Source organism: Myotis yumanensis, unplaced genomic scaffold, assembly GCF_028538775.1.
Source record: "Myotis yumanensis isolate MYYU_CA2020_CCGP unplaced genomic scaffold, mMyoYum1.0.hap1 SCAF_13, whole genome shotgun sequence".
NCBI classification, from domain to species: domain Eukaryota; kingdom Metazoa; phylum Chordata; class Mammalia; order Chiroptera; family Vespertilionidae; genus Myotis; species Myotis yumanensis.
The window spans coordinates 8,018,382-8,032,372 of NW_027223764.1; the positions used below are offsets into that span (position 1 = coordinate 8,018,382).

At 40.8% G+C, this 13,991-nt stretch overlaps 1 protein-coding gene across 1 annotated transcript; it reads right to left on the minus strand.

Annotated features, from left to right (window-relative positions):
* Positions 1-301: 301 nt before the first annotated feature.
* Positions 302-13,747, minus strand: LOC139021709 (pancreatic triacylglycerol lipase-like). The gene is made up of 13 exons (XM_070432200.1): positions 13,714-13,747; positions 13,515-13,560; positions 12,249-12,403; positions 11,215-11,337; positions 9,914-10,048; positions 9,074-9,185; positions 7,734-7,853; positions 7,498-7,617; positions 6,842-6,960; positions 4,990-5,119; positions 3,418-3,526; positions 2,686-2,850; positions 302-424 (listed from the first exon to the last, which is right to left on the minus strand). Exons 2-13 carry the CDS (start codon positions 13,558-13,560, stop codon positions 343-345), a joined length of 1,416 nt encoding a protein of 471 aa, XP_070288301.1. The 5' UTR covers positions 13,714-13,747; the 3' UTR covers positions 302-342.
* Between the last annotated feature and the right edge of the window lie 244 nt (positions 13,748-13,991).

Sequence of the window (13,991 nt, forward strand, 5' to 3'; positions counted from 1 at the left end):
CCTGAGATGTCTGAGTAGGAGCAGACGGATAAAGCAGCAAAGGTGGGTACGAACCAAGAGGGGGTCATTTTAGACCTGGACATCTGCCTTAAGTAATCAGATTGACATCAGTAATAGTAGTTAATGGACAATGTGTCTGTATCAAGTAAACAATATTCCTCAGCTCGATGCCACATCATATGTAGCAAAATTCAACCGTCACTTGTGCTTCTTCAGACTAACTCCAAACTTTAGGTTTTAATCACTGTATCCAAAAGTTTCATTGGAAAAATGAACTCATGATGACAAAGAAAGGACTGTATTGCTTCACCAACAGATTTTATTAGCAATAAGATTTAGTGGTCAGATGTCAGCAGGCTCCCCACATGGGGTGAGAGTGAGCAGAACATCTTCCCTCACAGTTGCTTGGCTACAGAAAGTGTACCTGCGGAGAGAAAACAATGGTAAGTCAACTCCCTGTGGCCTGCAGTCGGTGTGTTAAGCAGGAGGCCACGCTTTGCTCTCCTCTCCAGCACACCCAGTGCTCGAGACCAGACATTGGTGGAGGGAAGACCTCTCTTCTGTATAAAGGACTGGATTCTCCTTTCCAGTGTTGTTTCAGGGTTGTGCAACAGTAGAGAGGAGGTGTTGCTGGACACCTCAAAGGACAGGGAAGACTCACTTATTACATTCTAAAAACACCTACTAAACACTTGGCACATTGTCAACCAACACAACTGAGGAAGTGTAAGGTCAAGAGCATGACAAGAAATCAGCAAAAGAAAAAATTCTGAGACCCTGGTGTTCCATTGGCGAGGCATTCCTATTTTAACTCAGTAACTAACCTGAAATGACTCATTGTGCTCATTAAGACTGAACAATACTTGGGATGCTTTGGGGCTAATTTTCTTTAACATATAAGCATAATTATAAATTTCCTGGTACATACAAGTCCTCAGAAAATGCTCTTTTCTCTTCATCTTCATTTCCTCCCCTGTGGTCTAATGGCTGGCAACTCACAAATGGCAAATTAAAACTTAAAAACTAATATTGATAAGGGAATGAAGGGCACACAATAACTATATATGAATAAAGGTGAACTGAATTTATTTTATAGTAGTTAAGAATATGTTGGAGTCAAATTCCTGCATATGAATTCTGGCACTAAGCCTTTATTTAATTATCTATAAAATGGGGATAACAATAGTAACTACCTTCCATCACCACAATCAAGAGAATAAGCATATCTATCATCTCCCAATTTTTCTTCTGCTCCTTTGTAATTTTTCTTTCCCATCCTTTTTCATCTTCCCTCATCCCCAGGCAACCACTGATCTGCTATCACTATGGACTCATTTGAATTGTACAGAATTTTAACAGGAGTTGAAATTAAAGATGTATGCACACTTTTGTCTTTTCCAACTGGTTTATTTCCCTCAACCTGAAGACCTTCCTTTAACATTTCTAATGTTGACCTGTTTTTGATAAATTCTTTTAGTTTTTGTATATCTGAAAAGTCTTTATTTCACCTTTATCTTTGAAAGATATTTTTGTGGGTATAGAATTCTAGGTTAACAGTTTTTTTCCTTTCAGTACTTTAAGACAGTTGTTTCACTGTCTTCTCACTTGCATTTCCAATGAGAAATTTGCTGTAATTATTATCCTTATTCCTCTGTATGTAATGCATATTTTTCTTCTGGCTGCTTAAAGATTTTTCTCTTTATGACTGATTTTGAGCAATTTGATCTTGATGTGTGTTGGTTAGTTTTCTTCATGTTTCTTGCTATATCACTGAGACCTAATGGTTTATAGTTTCACCAAGTTTGAAAATTTATTCAAATATATATTTTTATCTGAAACAATTGTAAGGGTCTACCTTATTTGTTTCTTATCTCTGAGGAGTCACTTTCCTTTGTTGCCTAATGTTCAATGTCTAGAAACTGTTATTTTACATATTTTTATCTGAATTTTTGGTTGTTTTCCAGTTGGGAAGGTGTATCCAGTTGCTGTTATTCCATCTTTGCCAGAAGCAAAAGCCCTCTCATTGGGCTTTTATGAGGACTGGGGAACATGATGACAAAAGAAGCATAACACTGTGCCTCAAAATTTGGCTTTATATTCAAATCACTGGGCTAATATTGGTTTTGTGCTGACCATCAACATCATCAGCTCACTTTTTCTGGTGTTTCACTCTGCTAAATCTCTTTTGGTTCACACACACACACACACACACACACACACTTTAGTCTTGGTTAGAACCAAAGGCTGAACTTTGTCTTCAGTAAGAGGGCTAATGATCCAGAATAGCCTATTTGTATTCCTTGATAAGTTAAATATTTTTCAAATCATTTAAGTGGCAATTGGGTGAACCCAGAACATTTGGGGAAGATACACATGTTAAGCACACACATAGCACAAGGCATAGTAGCTGAATAACATCAAGTTTCTCACCTTAAATCTTGAAACCAGAATTCCATTCTAACACTGCTTGTGTCAGATAACACAACACTCATCTACAAATTTATCAAAGTTGTTTCCCTAAAGTTCTGCACTTTATCCTAAAGAAACAAGAGGTTCGAGGAAGCAGGTGTGGGTGGGATGTAGGAGAACCATCACAAGAGATTTAACTTAAAATCAACTTCCAGTGGGAATAGAACTATAAATGTGATTCAATACTTCAAATCTCTTTGGATTTTTATTACTTACAGTTTCCCATCATTTCTTTGCACCATGACCTGGGATGCTCCCACTTTGGGTAGAGTTGGGTTGATCACATTGTTATACCAAATAAATTTAACACTCTTCAAATCTCCAACATCCACATCTGAGTCAAATTCATTAGTATGAATACTGAATGGTCGGAGAATGCCCCTTGGAAATTAAAAAGTTAGTAAAAACATACATGAGTTTACATACATATACATAAATAGATGTATTTCTAAAACCAGCTTGCATCTCTAGTACAATAACTGATGGTACATTTGTCATTTGAATGTATTAAATAAGTGCAGACATATATGCTCAGTGTTAGCTTGTCTGCCATCAATAACTCATATTACTTTAAAGTCATTCTTACTACTAATAAAACTTCAAACATGATTTAGTCACTAATCCTCTCACAATGTAATAAATGATGGCATCATCATATCATCTTTCCCCAGTTGTTTTGTGGACAGAATTATTATTTACTGATTATAAATCAGATGCCACTCATCCCAGTAAACATCAGGGGTTTTCTCAAAAAATAGCAGAGAGAAAAATTAGAAATAAAATTCTGAAATGTATTAAGGTGCAAGAGTGAAATCACCTCTTCCTTTTGATGATGGGTGGCAGTAGCTTATGCTCAAATAGTAATAGATCAACTCTTATGTCCATAACATACATTGAATGCGCAAGGTATTCCAACACTTATGAAGCTTAGAGTTGTATTTCACTCACTTGAAAACTTCGTACTGCTTAGAGTTTCCTCTGTCGCCAAACAAAGAAACTAGCACGTGTCCTCTGACCTTCTTTCCAGACAGAATAACAGTTACCCTATACCTCCAACCTGTATGGGGCGGGGGGAGAGGGTGGAATGCAAAAAGTCAGCTTGCAGAGAAGACACTGAAAACAGGCTAAGTTGAATTCACTGCTGCTGCACCCTGAGTAACTTATATAGGGTGTCCCAAAATTCACGCAAGATTTGAATTTTGCGTGAGCATTAACAACAACAACAAAAATAAAAGCCTAATTTTACTTAGTTTACTGAATCAGATTCTAATATCTGTTGCCCTTTGATTTCAATCCCTTCAATTTGATAAGCATTACCAAGTACCAATTATGGCCCAGGAGCAGGGACAATGAAGACCAATGAAGACCATAGCTTTGCGTATGTGCCAGCAAAGCTATGGAGGCCATTTACCTAATGTGCTATTTCATACATAACCCTATACTGTGTACTTTATGAAACAATAAAAAATTTACAATTTTTAATTATAAACCTGTGTTTTCTATCAAAATTACTTCTTGTGTGAATTTTGGGACACCCTATACATGTGTTGGCAGTTCTCAGAGCCACAGACATTCCTTTAGCTAACCGTTCAGAGGACAGGCTCTGGGGGAGGGGAAGAGCATGCCCTCTTTCCAAAGTCAATAGATTTCAAGACAAGGGAAAGGGTAAATTTCTTGCTTTCAATTTCTTTAACCTGACAATGTATTCTTAAATGTTAAAAGAACTTTATGTTAAAACATAGTAGAAAATAGTAGACTATGACATTTTCATCAGTTTACTTCATTTTTATAGCAGCATTATCTCTTTCTTTTGTCTAAATAGAGTACATTTATTTTAAAAATTATACAATTCAACTTTCCATTGCCATTGAAAATATATTCATTTGTGGTAACCAATTTATGGTACTACTCAATTGTAAACTATCCGTTTTTACCATTTTGAACTAGCCTGGGGTATTGGCGGGGCGGGGGGTAGGGGCTGGGGGTGGGGAGTGGATAACATTTGGCTTTAGTTTTTACAATGCAGCTAGTTTGATTCCTAACCAAATAGTTTTCTTCCTTTATTAGCTAGAAGAGAAACTTGGAGTCTGTCCCCACACTTGACCATCCACACATCCTCCAAGTCCCAGCACAGGCAGAGTCTGCAACCCTAAATATAAATATCTCTTGAATCTGCCCATTCCTTTTGATTCCCACAACCTTGCCATCTCTCTCCTGGATTACTTTTCTCTTTGTACGAAACCTCCGAGTTTTGCTCAGTGAAACTTTTGACTGAATGTGAAGGTCTGGGGCAGAAGCAGCCTCCAGGATCAAATAGGAAGAATTTTTTGTTTCATTTATAGTTCAGCCCCCAAACTCTGTACTACTATCCAAATTAGCTGAGCACAGCATTTGATTATTTTTCCTTGTTGGGGAGGGGAGTTTAAAACTTCTGTACAGAAAAGCAATTTCGCGCATTTTCACTGGGCATGATAAAGTACATAACATGAAGCATTTAAGGCAAATCAAGTAGAGACTTACGGGGGAAATAGCTGGCGTCACCCGTGTTTAGATAAAATGTCTGGCCTACTCCCTTAGTTTTCCCAGCATATCTGTCAGCATAATGTCCCATCTGTGGGCAGCCTTCAGTTGGACAGGGGAAGCACTTGTCCTGCGGGGAAATAAACAAGTGATGGATGAGGATGCTCTTTCTTATAATAGTGCATCAGCTTTGACCCATGTGTTGTTACAATTCAAATATTCTAAAACCAATTCTGTTCTGATGGTAAAAGAGAACTTTAATAGTGTCTCAGCAAAGGTTAAAAATGCATCTCATTATTTACAATGACGAGTCAGCAACTTCACTGTTAAGTAACACAATACTAACAAAATTACAAAAACCACACAAAAGAGAATTTATGCCTATATTTACATATATATATTTTAATATTTTTCCTCTTGCTCCCATGGCCCCAACACATCCACCTGCCTGCAGGTGGTTAGAATTTATTTGAGAAAGTCTGCAAGGGACAGAGCAAGAGGTGATAATCAGCTTTTGGTCCCCAAAATAGGACCCAGTAGGAGGACAATGGCTCAAAAGTCGGGTTTTCCTCAATTCCTTTAGCTCCCACTTAGCATATAAAAGTGTAAAGAATCCAGACCTCACAATGGACATAGACACCATGGGGGTGAGGGCATGAGTGGGGGAGTTGGGGGGAAATGGGGGGATAAGGACACATATGTAATACCTTAATCAATAGAGAGAGAGAGAAAAAGAATTCAGATCTCAGAATTCTCTCTGAGCAGAAAGAAAGGCACAGAGGCACTCGCACATGCACACAGGCACCCACCCACTGAGCCCCAGTTGGTTGTAAAAGCTTAGCCATAAGGTTGGGGTCTAGAAAAGATGGATATCATATAGTAACTGTGGGCCAAGGAATTCTGGGAAGAAAAGAGGGAAAGGAAGGAACACAGTGGGAAGAAGAAATAGCAATTCCCACTATAGGAAGGCAAGGCTGCTCCATCCTGGATCAATGGACCAGACGGGGACTGGGTGGAGTACAGGGTCTGCATCCAGCAGATGCGAAGGGGGCACTGAGCCAGCCAGGAGGAATGGCCAAAGCTCTCTGAGGGCATTGCCTGAGCCAGAAGAGTGGATGTCCCCAGAATTCACCAGCAGACATTTGCCATGGGCCCATCAATAGGGAGGACCCCCAAGTTCTCCCTCTGCCCAACACATGCTGACCACCACCACCACCATGATCACCTGGCCACAGCCAGCTTGGAGAGAAAGGCTGAGAAATCTGCAAGACTGAGACTATCCTATATAATAAAAGCCTAATTTGTTAAGTATCAGACCGTTCAACTGCTCAACCAGTCACTATGATGCACACTGACCACCAGGGGGCAGATGCTCCGACCGGTAGGTTAGCTTGCTGCTGGGGTCTGGCAGAGGCAGCCGGGGCTGTGAGGACTGAGCCCCTTGCATGAATTTTGTGCATCGGGCCTCTAGTTATTACACAGTTTTATAAAGTCAGCATTTAAGACAAGGTTACCATGTTTATCAGCATCCTGTAGCCACACACCCAGATTTCCATAGACTATTTTTTTTAACCTAGAATTATTTCCAAAACAAGACTGAGCGTTTATCTGACACTGGCAGAAGCGAGAGAGCAAGGCAGACATGAGACATTTCAGTAGACAAGCCCATTTCTTGAAAGTTCTCCAGTACCTTAAAGATCACCATTAAAAGAAATCTGTAGAACTAAAGGATTAGGTAATGTGGCAGTCATAGAGTGACATCCAGTGAATGCGTGTCAGGGACAGTGAACTACAGCAGCCACAATAAATGATGCTCACAAAATCCCTTGGGGCCCAGGTGGAGTCTACTCACTTCAGTGAAAGAGCTGTAAGAGGCACAGGGGAAGCCAGTGAAACCATCAGGGTGGAGGATGCTGTCGGAGTAATACTTGTAGCTTCTCAGGTGATTACAGGCAACAAAGTCACGAGAGCCTTTGAAATCAGACATGATTCCACATCAGTGACAGATTTTATCCTTGCAAGTCAATGTCATGATCAGAATGGAGTTAAGTTGTTCAATAGGTTTCTCTAATTAGTGTGAACTCATGGTGGTCATAGGACAAAAACATTTATGAACTGTATTTATGATTTGTAATGATATTAGAAATTAAGATGCTAATAGTGAGGCCATAGTTAATGAAAAATAGCAATTTTTGCAACTAGAAAAATTGCTTTTTAAAAAAAAATGGAAAAATAACTTTAGAAGGAAAAGATTGGTCCATATTGATACTTAGCAATGCATTTCCTGAATTTGATCCTTGGAAAGTTGACTACAAATACATTTTCTTTCTTACAGTCTCTCCTCATGCCACTTCCCCCAATGAAAACCCCATATCTTGGGGATACAATTAAAAGTCCTTGGTTATAGAAAATGTGAGTCCTGTACAATGTCAAAATATTCAGCAAGTTTAGCAAAACAAAACACAAATCCTCCCCCAAGAAAAACCTGCCATGCACACATGGTTTTACCTTCCCAGATCCCATCAATATCAACGATCTGAGAGAGAATGTTCTTCTGACATCCGGGCATGTCTTTTCCTCCATTTGGAAAGAAATCCAGGTGTCCCGCAGTTTGGCTCATTCCAAACCCTGAGGAATTTCACAATATGAGAACGATGATGTTATTGTATGAACTGAAAACCCTCTAAAACACACTAATGTATAGACTCAAAAACCATTCTAGGAAGACCAGTTGAGGAACTCACCCATGTTGGGGATTATGGGGGCAGCGTCTGTGTGAATTACATCCACAAACTGAGCATCACTGGGGTCCAATCGGACTAATTCAGGTGTTCCCTCAAAGCAAGGTTCAGCTGGGTCCAAACCTAAAGAAACAAGATGTGTGACATCAGTACCTATCAGTGCACCTGTGCATTCACCTGTGTTCATTTGTATGGACCTGAGTGCAAGCATTGGCGGTCATTATGAGTTAGGCACGAAAGAGTTAAGCTAGTTCTTTCCTGCCTTACCATTTCTTGAAGGGAAATCTGTGTCTCATTTACTATTCGCATTAAAGTGAATTTTCCTCAAACCATAGGATTTTGTTTCATTTATGAACACTTAAGTCACTAAGACAATCCCCATCACTGTTCTTCTTAATTTTATTTTTACATTAAATTTATTGGGGTGATATCAGGCTAATAACACTCATCACTAGCAGATGTTACAAGGGAAGAGCCAGACTCTGGAAAACACTGGCCTCTAAAAGTTGCTGAAGGCTAAACCGGGTCCCCAGCGCCCGGCTGACTAGGCTCTCGTACACATTTACGGACTATGGGAAAGAACATTCTCTCCAGCAAATTAACTATAGACATTCCAGATGCATCCACCAAGCCAAACGTAACCAACTTCTCCAAAGTACTAAGAAGAAATTGAGAAGGGGAGGGTAGAAGAGGGCAGTGGCTGCTTCTAGAAAGAGTCAGCTCTCAGACGCAGGATAGTGAAGTCTTTCTAATAAACATACAGGTTTGTTGTAGGACCTGGGTATCCAACATGGGACCCCCATTGGCCAAATGCAAGGAGCCTGAGATTTGTAAAATCATATCGTTTAATTAGCATCATGCAGAACTGGTAGCCCAGGGCCACCAGACCACCTGCCCCCCACTCAGCTCTTGGGTTGTGGTTGATGACAATTGGGCTCATTATCAATTGCTATTGAAGCAGAACAGAATTCGTGATACATTTTTGAGCTCTTTGGGTTTAATTCTATTTATTATTTAATCTATAACTTATGCTGTTTATCCTATTCCTGAAACTTGTCCTTTGTGAATGCTTCAAAAAGGGAAAATAGATATGAATAAGACCTCTACATGCTTTCAATTCACATTTTAGTCCCATGCAATATTTACATGTTAAACAGAACTCTGTAAGCTGAAGACCAGAGCCATAAAAATCCACAAGGGCTCAGCAGACACTGACCATGTGGCTCAATTCAGAAAATGTGAAAACCTGTCTCCTACTTTGGTAAAAAACACATTTCCATCCTTTCAGACACCATGTGGGCTACATGTCGTCTAATCGTGTAGCGTTTACTGTTTTGACCAACCTGTGATGCGTCCAACCGTCCCATTGGTCCTCCTTCCCGCCTCGCCAGCCGCGTGGGAACCCAGGCTGTGGCCGATGATGTGGACATCGGAAGGCGAGTACCCAAATGCTGACTGTTGGAAAGAAAATGTCGTCAGAATGTTTTCAAATTCAGAATGCGGAATTCAAGATGAATACAGAAGGGGAGCCTCTGAAAACTGGAGTTTTAAGAAGACATACTCCCCTTCAAAGCCATTAATTTTGAGGTATATATATTTAAATATAATAAAAAATGGTGATGGGCTTAACATTTAAACAGGTAGAAGTAGGGCTCTCTTTTGTTGTTTTCCAACATAGAGAGACCTTTTAATGGACACGAGGAATGGTTACCCAGAGTCAGTAAAGTATGTATTTGGATCAGAAAATAATAATGAAAGCAATTATTTAGGCACGTTCAAGTTTAACATCTTCTTTGTTTTTAGTTAACAACTCAGGTTAGCTTGTTATCACTGTGCTTCTCTTAAAATTTTTTTTAAAAACTAGTTTACTCTTGAGGCTGACATTACCATGTCAACTTGGTTTAATAACTGGTACAATTAAGAGAAATACTGGGGGAATTCAGTAGAAACAGTCTACCTGGTTGCTTGAATAATATCACATTTAAAAAAACTAGTTGATTGACCTCAGTAGGCATATTGATTCAGCCCAATCTGGACTTTTTTTTTTTTTTTTTTTAACCAAGGCGAAAGCCAACCTCAGTAGAGAAATGTCTCTAGTAATGATCACACCTACAGCATTTTTCGTTGTCCTGTGGAAGGGAATCCAGAGAGGCCGTGTGCATGGGTTTTTACATACAAGTTACCTGAAGGACTTGTACAAAGTATGCCACCTCTGCCCCCACAATCCGGATGTTCTGTGAGGCCTGTGTGTAGCCCGTTCTGGAGCCACTTTTCCAATCGACGCAAATGCAGTTCACGTTTTCCACCTTAAACATGTTCTGGCGGAAGAGACACAATACATGGGTAAGCGATTCAGAATCTTTATCACTTTCCAATGAATACCTCTGAGGACTAGGATTTACAATATCATGCTTGCTGATAACCCCAAAGCAATGAGCATAACGGACTTCTAGTTTGTTATGGATATAGATTCCCTTTTAAAGTTTAACATTGACTCCAAACTGGAGCGTTAGCCATAATCGGAACTGGATTCTTGGGATTTCTACTGCAACACTTGCATAGACACTGATTCAGGGAAAAATATATAAACTGTGGTACAGTGGGTTGTGTCATCAGAGCTTCATGATGTCGTAAGACTACATCGTTCTTTACCAGAACACACTGCAGGACATTGCCTTTCTTGTTCACTGCTGTATCTTCAGTGCCCTGCAAGTTCCTGGCACATGTAGGTGCTCAATAAATACTTATTGAATGAATGAATGAAAGGCCATGTTAAGATCCCCTTAAATATTAACTATGTTGAAGATAAATGAGTAAGCTTTTCTACAATGGGAGAACTAAACAAAGTTTTTAGACGAATGCATTCTCTTGTATAATGTTCCTTGATCAGCTACCTAGCCATTCCTAGGGAATTTTGTTCTATTTGATTTTCTGACTTTTTTTAACCCTTCATTTTCACAGGGCACACAGCCAAAAACAAATGAAAGAAGATAGGATCACAATACATGGCAACAACAGAAGCTGGAAACGAAAAGCTACTAGTACACAGTTTTCCTAGATATTGCCACCATAGGAGATCACAGAGTAGCAAGGGAAATTCATTCTTTTGGGCTTACTAAGTTCTATTCGCTCCTCACATAGCAATGAAAACCTACCGAAAACATTTAAAGCTATGGACAATGCAACTCCTGTTGTATCAGTACGGCAACATGTGTTGCTAAGTTTTGAAATATCTTTCTATCCTTTATTGGATAACTGCTACCCAGAGCCTCCAAATGCCCGCCAATCTTGCCACCCTGACGGTGCCAGGCCATCTGCACCGCCTCCACCTCCTGGACCTCCCCTGGACACCCAGGCCAGCAGGACCAGAGGCCCCTCGAGTGTCACGATGGCCAGCGTTTGTCCTGATTGGCTGGGGCTGTGCCTTCCCCCTGGTCGATGATCACGCCGAACAATCATCCCTGAAGAGAGGACCCCGTCTCACCTTGCACATATTGGCCAGCCAGCCTTCTTCTCCCTTGTCTATGAATCCGTGAATAATGAAACGGGTTTTCCTATCCGTTTTGAAATTGGAGGCCTCGATAGTTGATGGCTCTGCAACGATTTCCTGTTTAGGGGAGAAAAGTGTTTAATGTCAAGTCTCTCACAGACTCCAGCAGAACTGTTTGTAAGGAAAGGGAGGCAGTAGGAGAAGACTGCCCGGGCGTGGGAGCCTGTGAGTGATGGTTCTCCCATTTCATCCAAGCTGTCTGCAACCAGCACCAAGTCACTGCTTCCCAAGTCACAACATTTTTTTAGTTGTTCAACTTGGGATACATCTGCTAACATATTGGTGGTAGAAGGCTCACCTCCATGCAGTGAAAGGGTTTGTGTGTGTGTGAATTTTATATATGTACAATATGTTGGGAGAGCCTGGCTGGTGTGGCTCAGTTGGTTGGAGCATCGTCCCATGAACCGAAAGGTTGCCAGTTCAATTCCTGGTCAGAGCACATATCTGGGCTGGGGCTTTGATTCATTCTCTCTCTCTCTCTCTCTCTCTCTCTCTCTCTCTCTCTCTCCCTCACTCCCTCCATCCCTCCCTCTCTCCCTCCCTTCCTCTCCCTAAGCATGACCTTGGGTGAAGATTAAAAAAATATGTTGGAAGAGTATATATATATATATATATGATCCTCAAAAATGTATACACACACTTTAAATAATTATAAAGGCTGTGTTTATTAAAATACATTTCCTTCTCAAAATTGAGCATTCAGCTGTTAAAGTGTGTACATATTTGGGGGGACACCTGTATGTCCATATTTAAATGATTTATTAAATGGTACCATAGAGGTAGGATGAGAACAATGTCAAGGTACTGGACCTTCTATAAACAAAGTTACATAAAATAATACTGAAGCTCACAAAAATCTGCGAAGATGTACATTCCACTGACGTATTCCCTTTAGAAGACTTGAAACTCAGTGTCCTTATCACATACAGCAGATGGGACTGAGCTCTGAAAGCGACAAGCACTCGTACCTGAAAGGAGTCGGGGTTCTCATTGGTGTACAGGAGGAAGCGGGTGTTGACCTCTTTGGGGCCCCAGGGCAATATTTTGAGGGGTCTTTCCACAATCCCTGCCCAGGGGGCGTCATCGCTGAAGCAGCCAAGTCTTAGGAAGCAGACTTCTTTCCCTGCAATCACCCAGAAGGGTTTCAAGGATATTAGTTTAACCAGAATGTTCTTTTTTAATGGTCTCTATGGGAAAGTATGAGTTAAATTCTATTTTGTGGCTCATTGTCTTCCTCCTCATCCCCAAGCATCTTGCTATCTACACAGTCACAAAACAGTGTCAATAGACAACGCCCAAGCTAAAGACAGGGGCTGCTCCCCATCTCTACCATGTGGGATCACGCACCCCCTTCATCTCTCTGTGCAGTGCTGTGTGGGGTCCCGTTTAGCCTCTCAACTCAGACGTCTTTCTCGAGCCATTGGTGCCCCCAGGCCTTGGTAGAGGAGGTGAGGCTCTCAACTCCTTGTAGCCATCTTCTGGCTTTTGGCTTTGGGTAGAGAGCTCATTTCCTGCAAAGGCCCAAACCTGATATCTGTGAGTGGCTGAGTATTTAGGTCCCTGACCCATGTTAAAGGTGCATCCTGGATTCTGTGATGAAGAAGCTCCTCACAAACAAACAGAAAATTCATGGTTTGACTCAACTCTAGGCTTAACTATTACCCCAAAGAACAACACAAAGGAAGGGTTTTGGAGGAAGACAAAGCCTAGATTCACAGTAAGAGTAGGAGTCATAGCTTGTGGGGGCTGCATTCTCAAAGTAGTACCATGTGCCAGGTGCTGGGCATGATGGTTTATGTGACTTACGTGACCTAAGTCTCACAGTGATCCTATGAGAGGAGTGGTAGTGTATGCCCATTTCACAGATGATGATAGTGAGGCTCAGAGAGGTTAAGAGTTTTGCTCATGGAAATACATTTCTGGCTGCTGGAACCAGTGTTTAAACCCCACATGACCCCAAGCTAGGGTTGCTGAATTCAGCCACTAAAAAGACAAGTTAGAGTATCAGATAAAAAATGAATATTTTTTTAGAGAGAACGATCACATATTTGTTGTTTATCTGAAATTCAAATTTAACTGGGCGCCTGAGCTTTCATCTGGCAACCTTCCTCCAGGTGCCTGTGCTATTGACCATGCACCTTTCTTGCTCTAGTCCTTGTCCCCATTGTGGTTTGAATTCAGCCATCATAGTCCTTCCTGAAAGGACTGAACACTATATAAATATATTGACTTACCTACTACTGTTCCCAGCAGCAGCGAAAGTGTCCAGATTGGAAGCATCTAAACAAAGTTAAAATTTTGAGTGAATTGGGCTCAGTTAGTTTTCAAAAGATTGGCATAATTCAAGTCCGGTTAGACCCTTGAGGGTGGGGGGTGGGTGGGAGATAGGGAAATACTAATAAATTAGGCTTGGAAAACATGCTCCCGACTCACCGTGGCAGTTCCGTCAGGCCCCGCGCACAACCAGATAGCACCTAAAGGTCCTTTTATAGGCAAGCCTTATCTTTTTGAGCGGTTCCAAGGATGCATTTCTGGTTTTAATCATAAATAAACCAAAATTGATAGAGTAGGTAAAGTTTTCCACAGTACTTGTGGGAAGATGGGAAAAGGTTAGTTATGAGCAATTCTCTCCCAGCCTGATTATATGCTCAGAATCACCCTAACTTCCTGATGGTCAAGGCTCCAGCCTGCCTCTTTTTAAATTTACAATC

Coding starts and splice junctions, on each gene's coding strand:
- LOC139021709 (XM_070432200.1), bottom strand. CDS start 13,560: ATGCTTCCAATCTGGACACTTTCGCTGCTGCTGGGAACAGTAGTAG. Junction 2,851..3,417: donor AAGCAGTACGAAGTTTTCAA/GTGAGTGAAATA, acceptor TTAATTTCCAAG/GGGCATTCTCCGACCATTCA. Junction 425..2,685: donor CAAAGAAATGATGGGAAACT/GTAAGTAATAAA, acceptor TTCTCTCCGCAG/GTACACTTTCTGTAGCCAAG.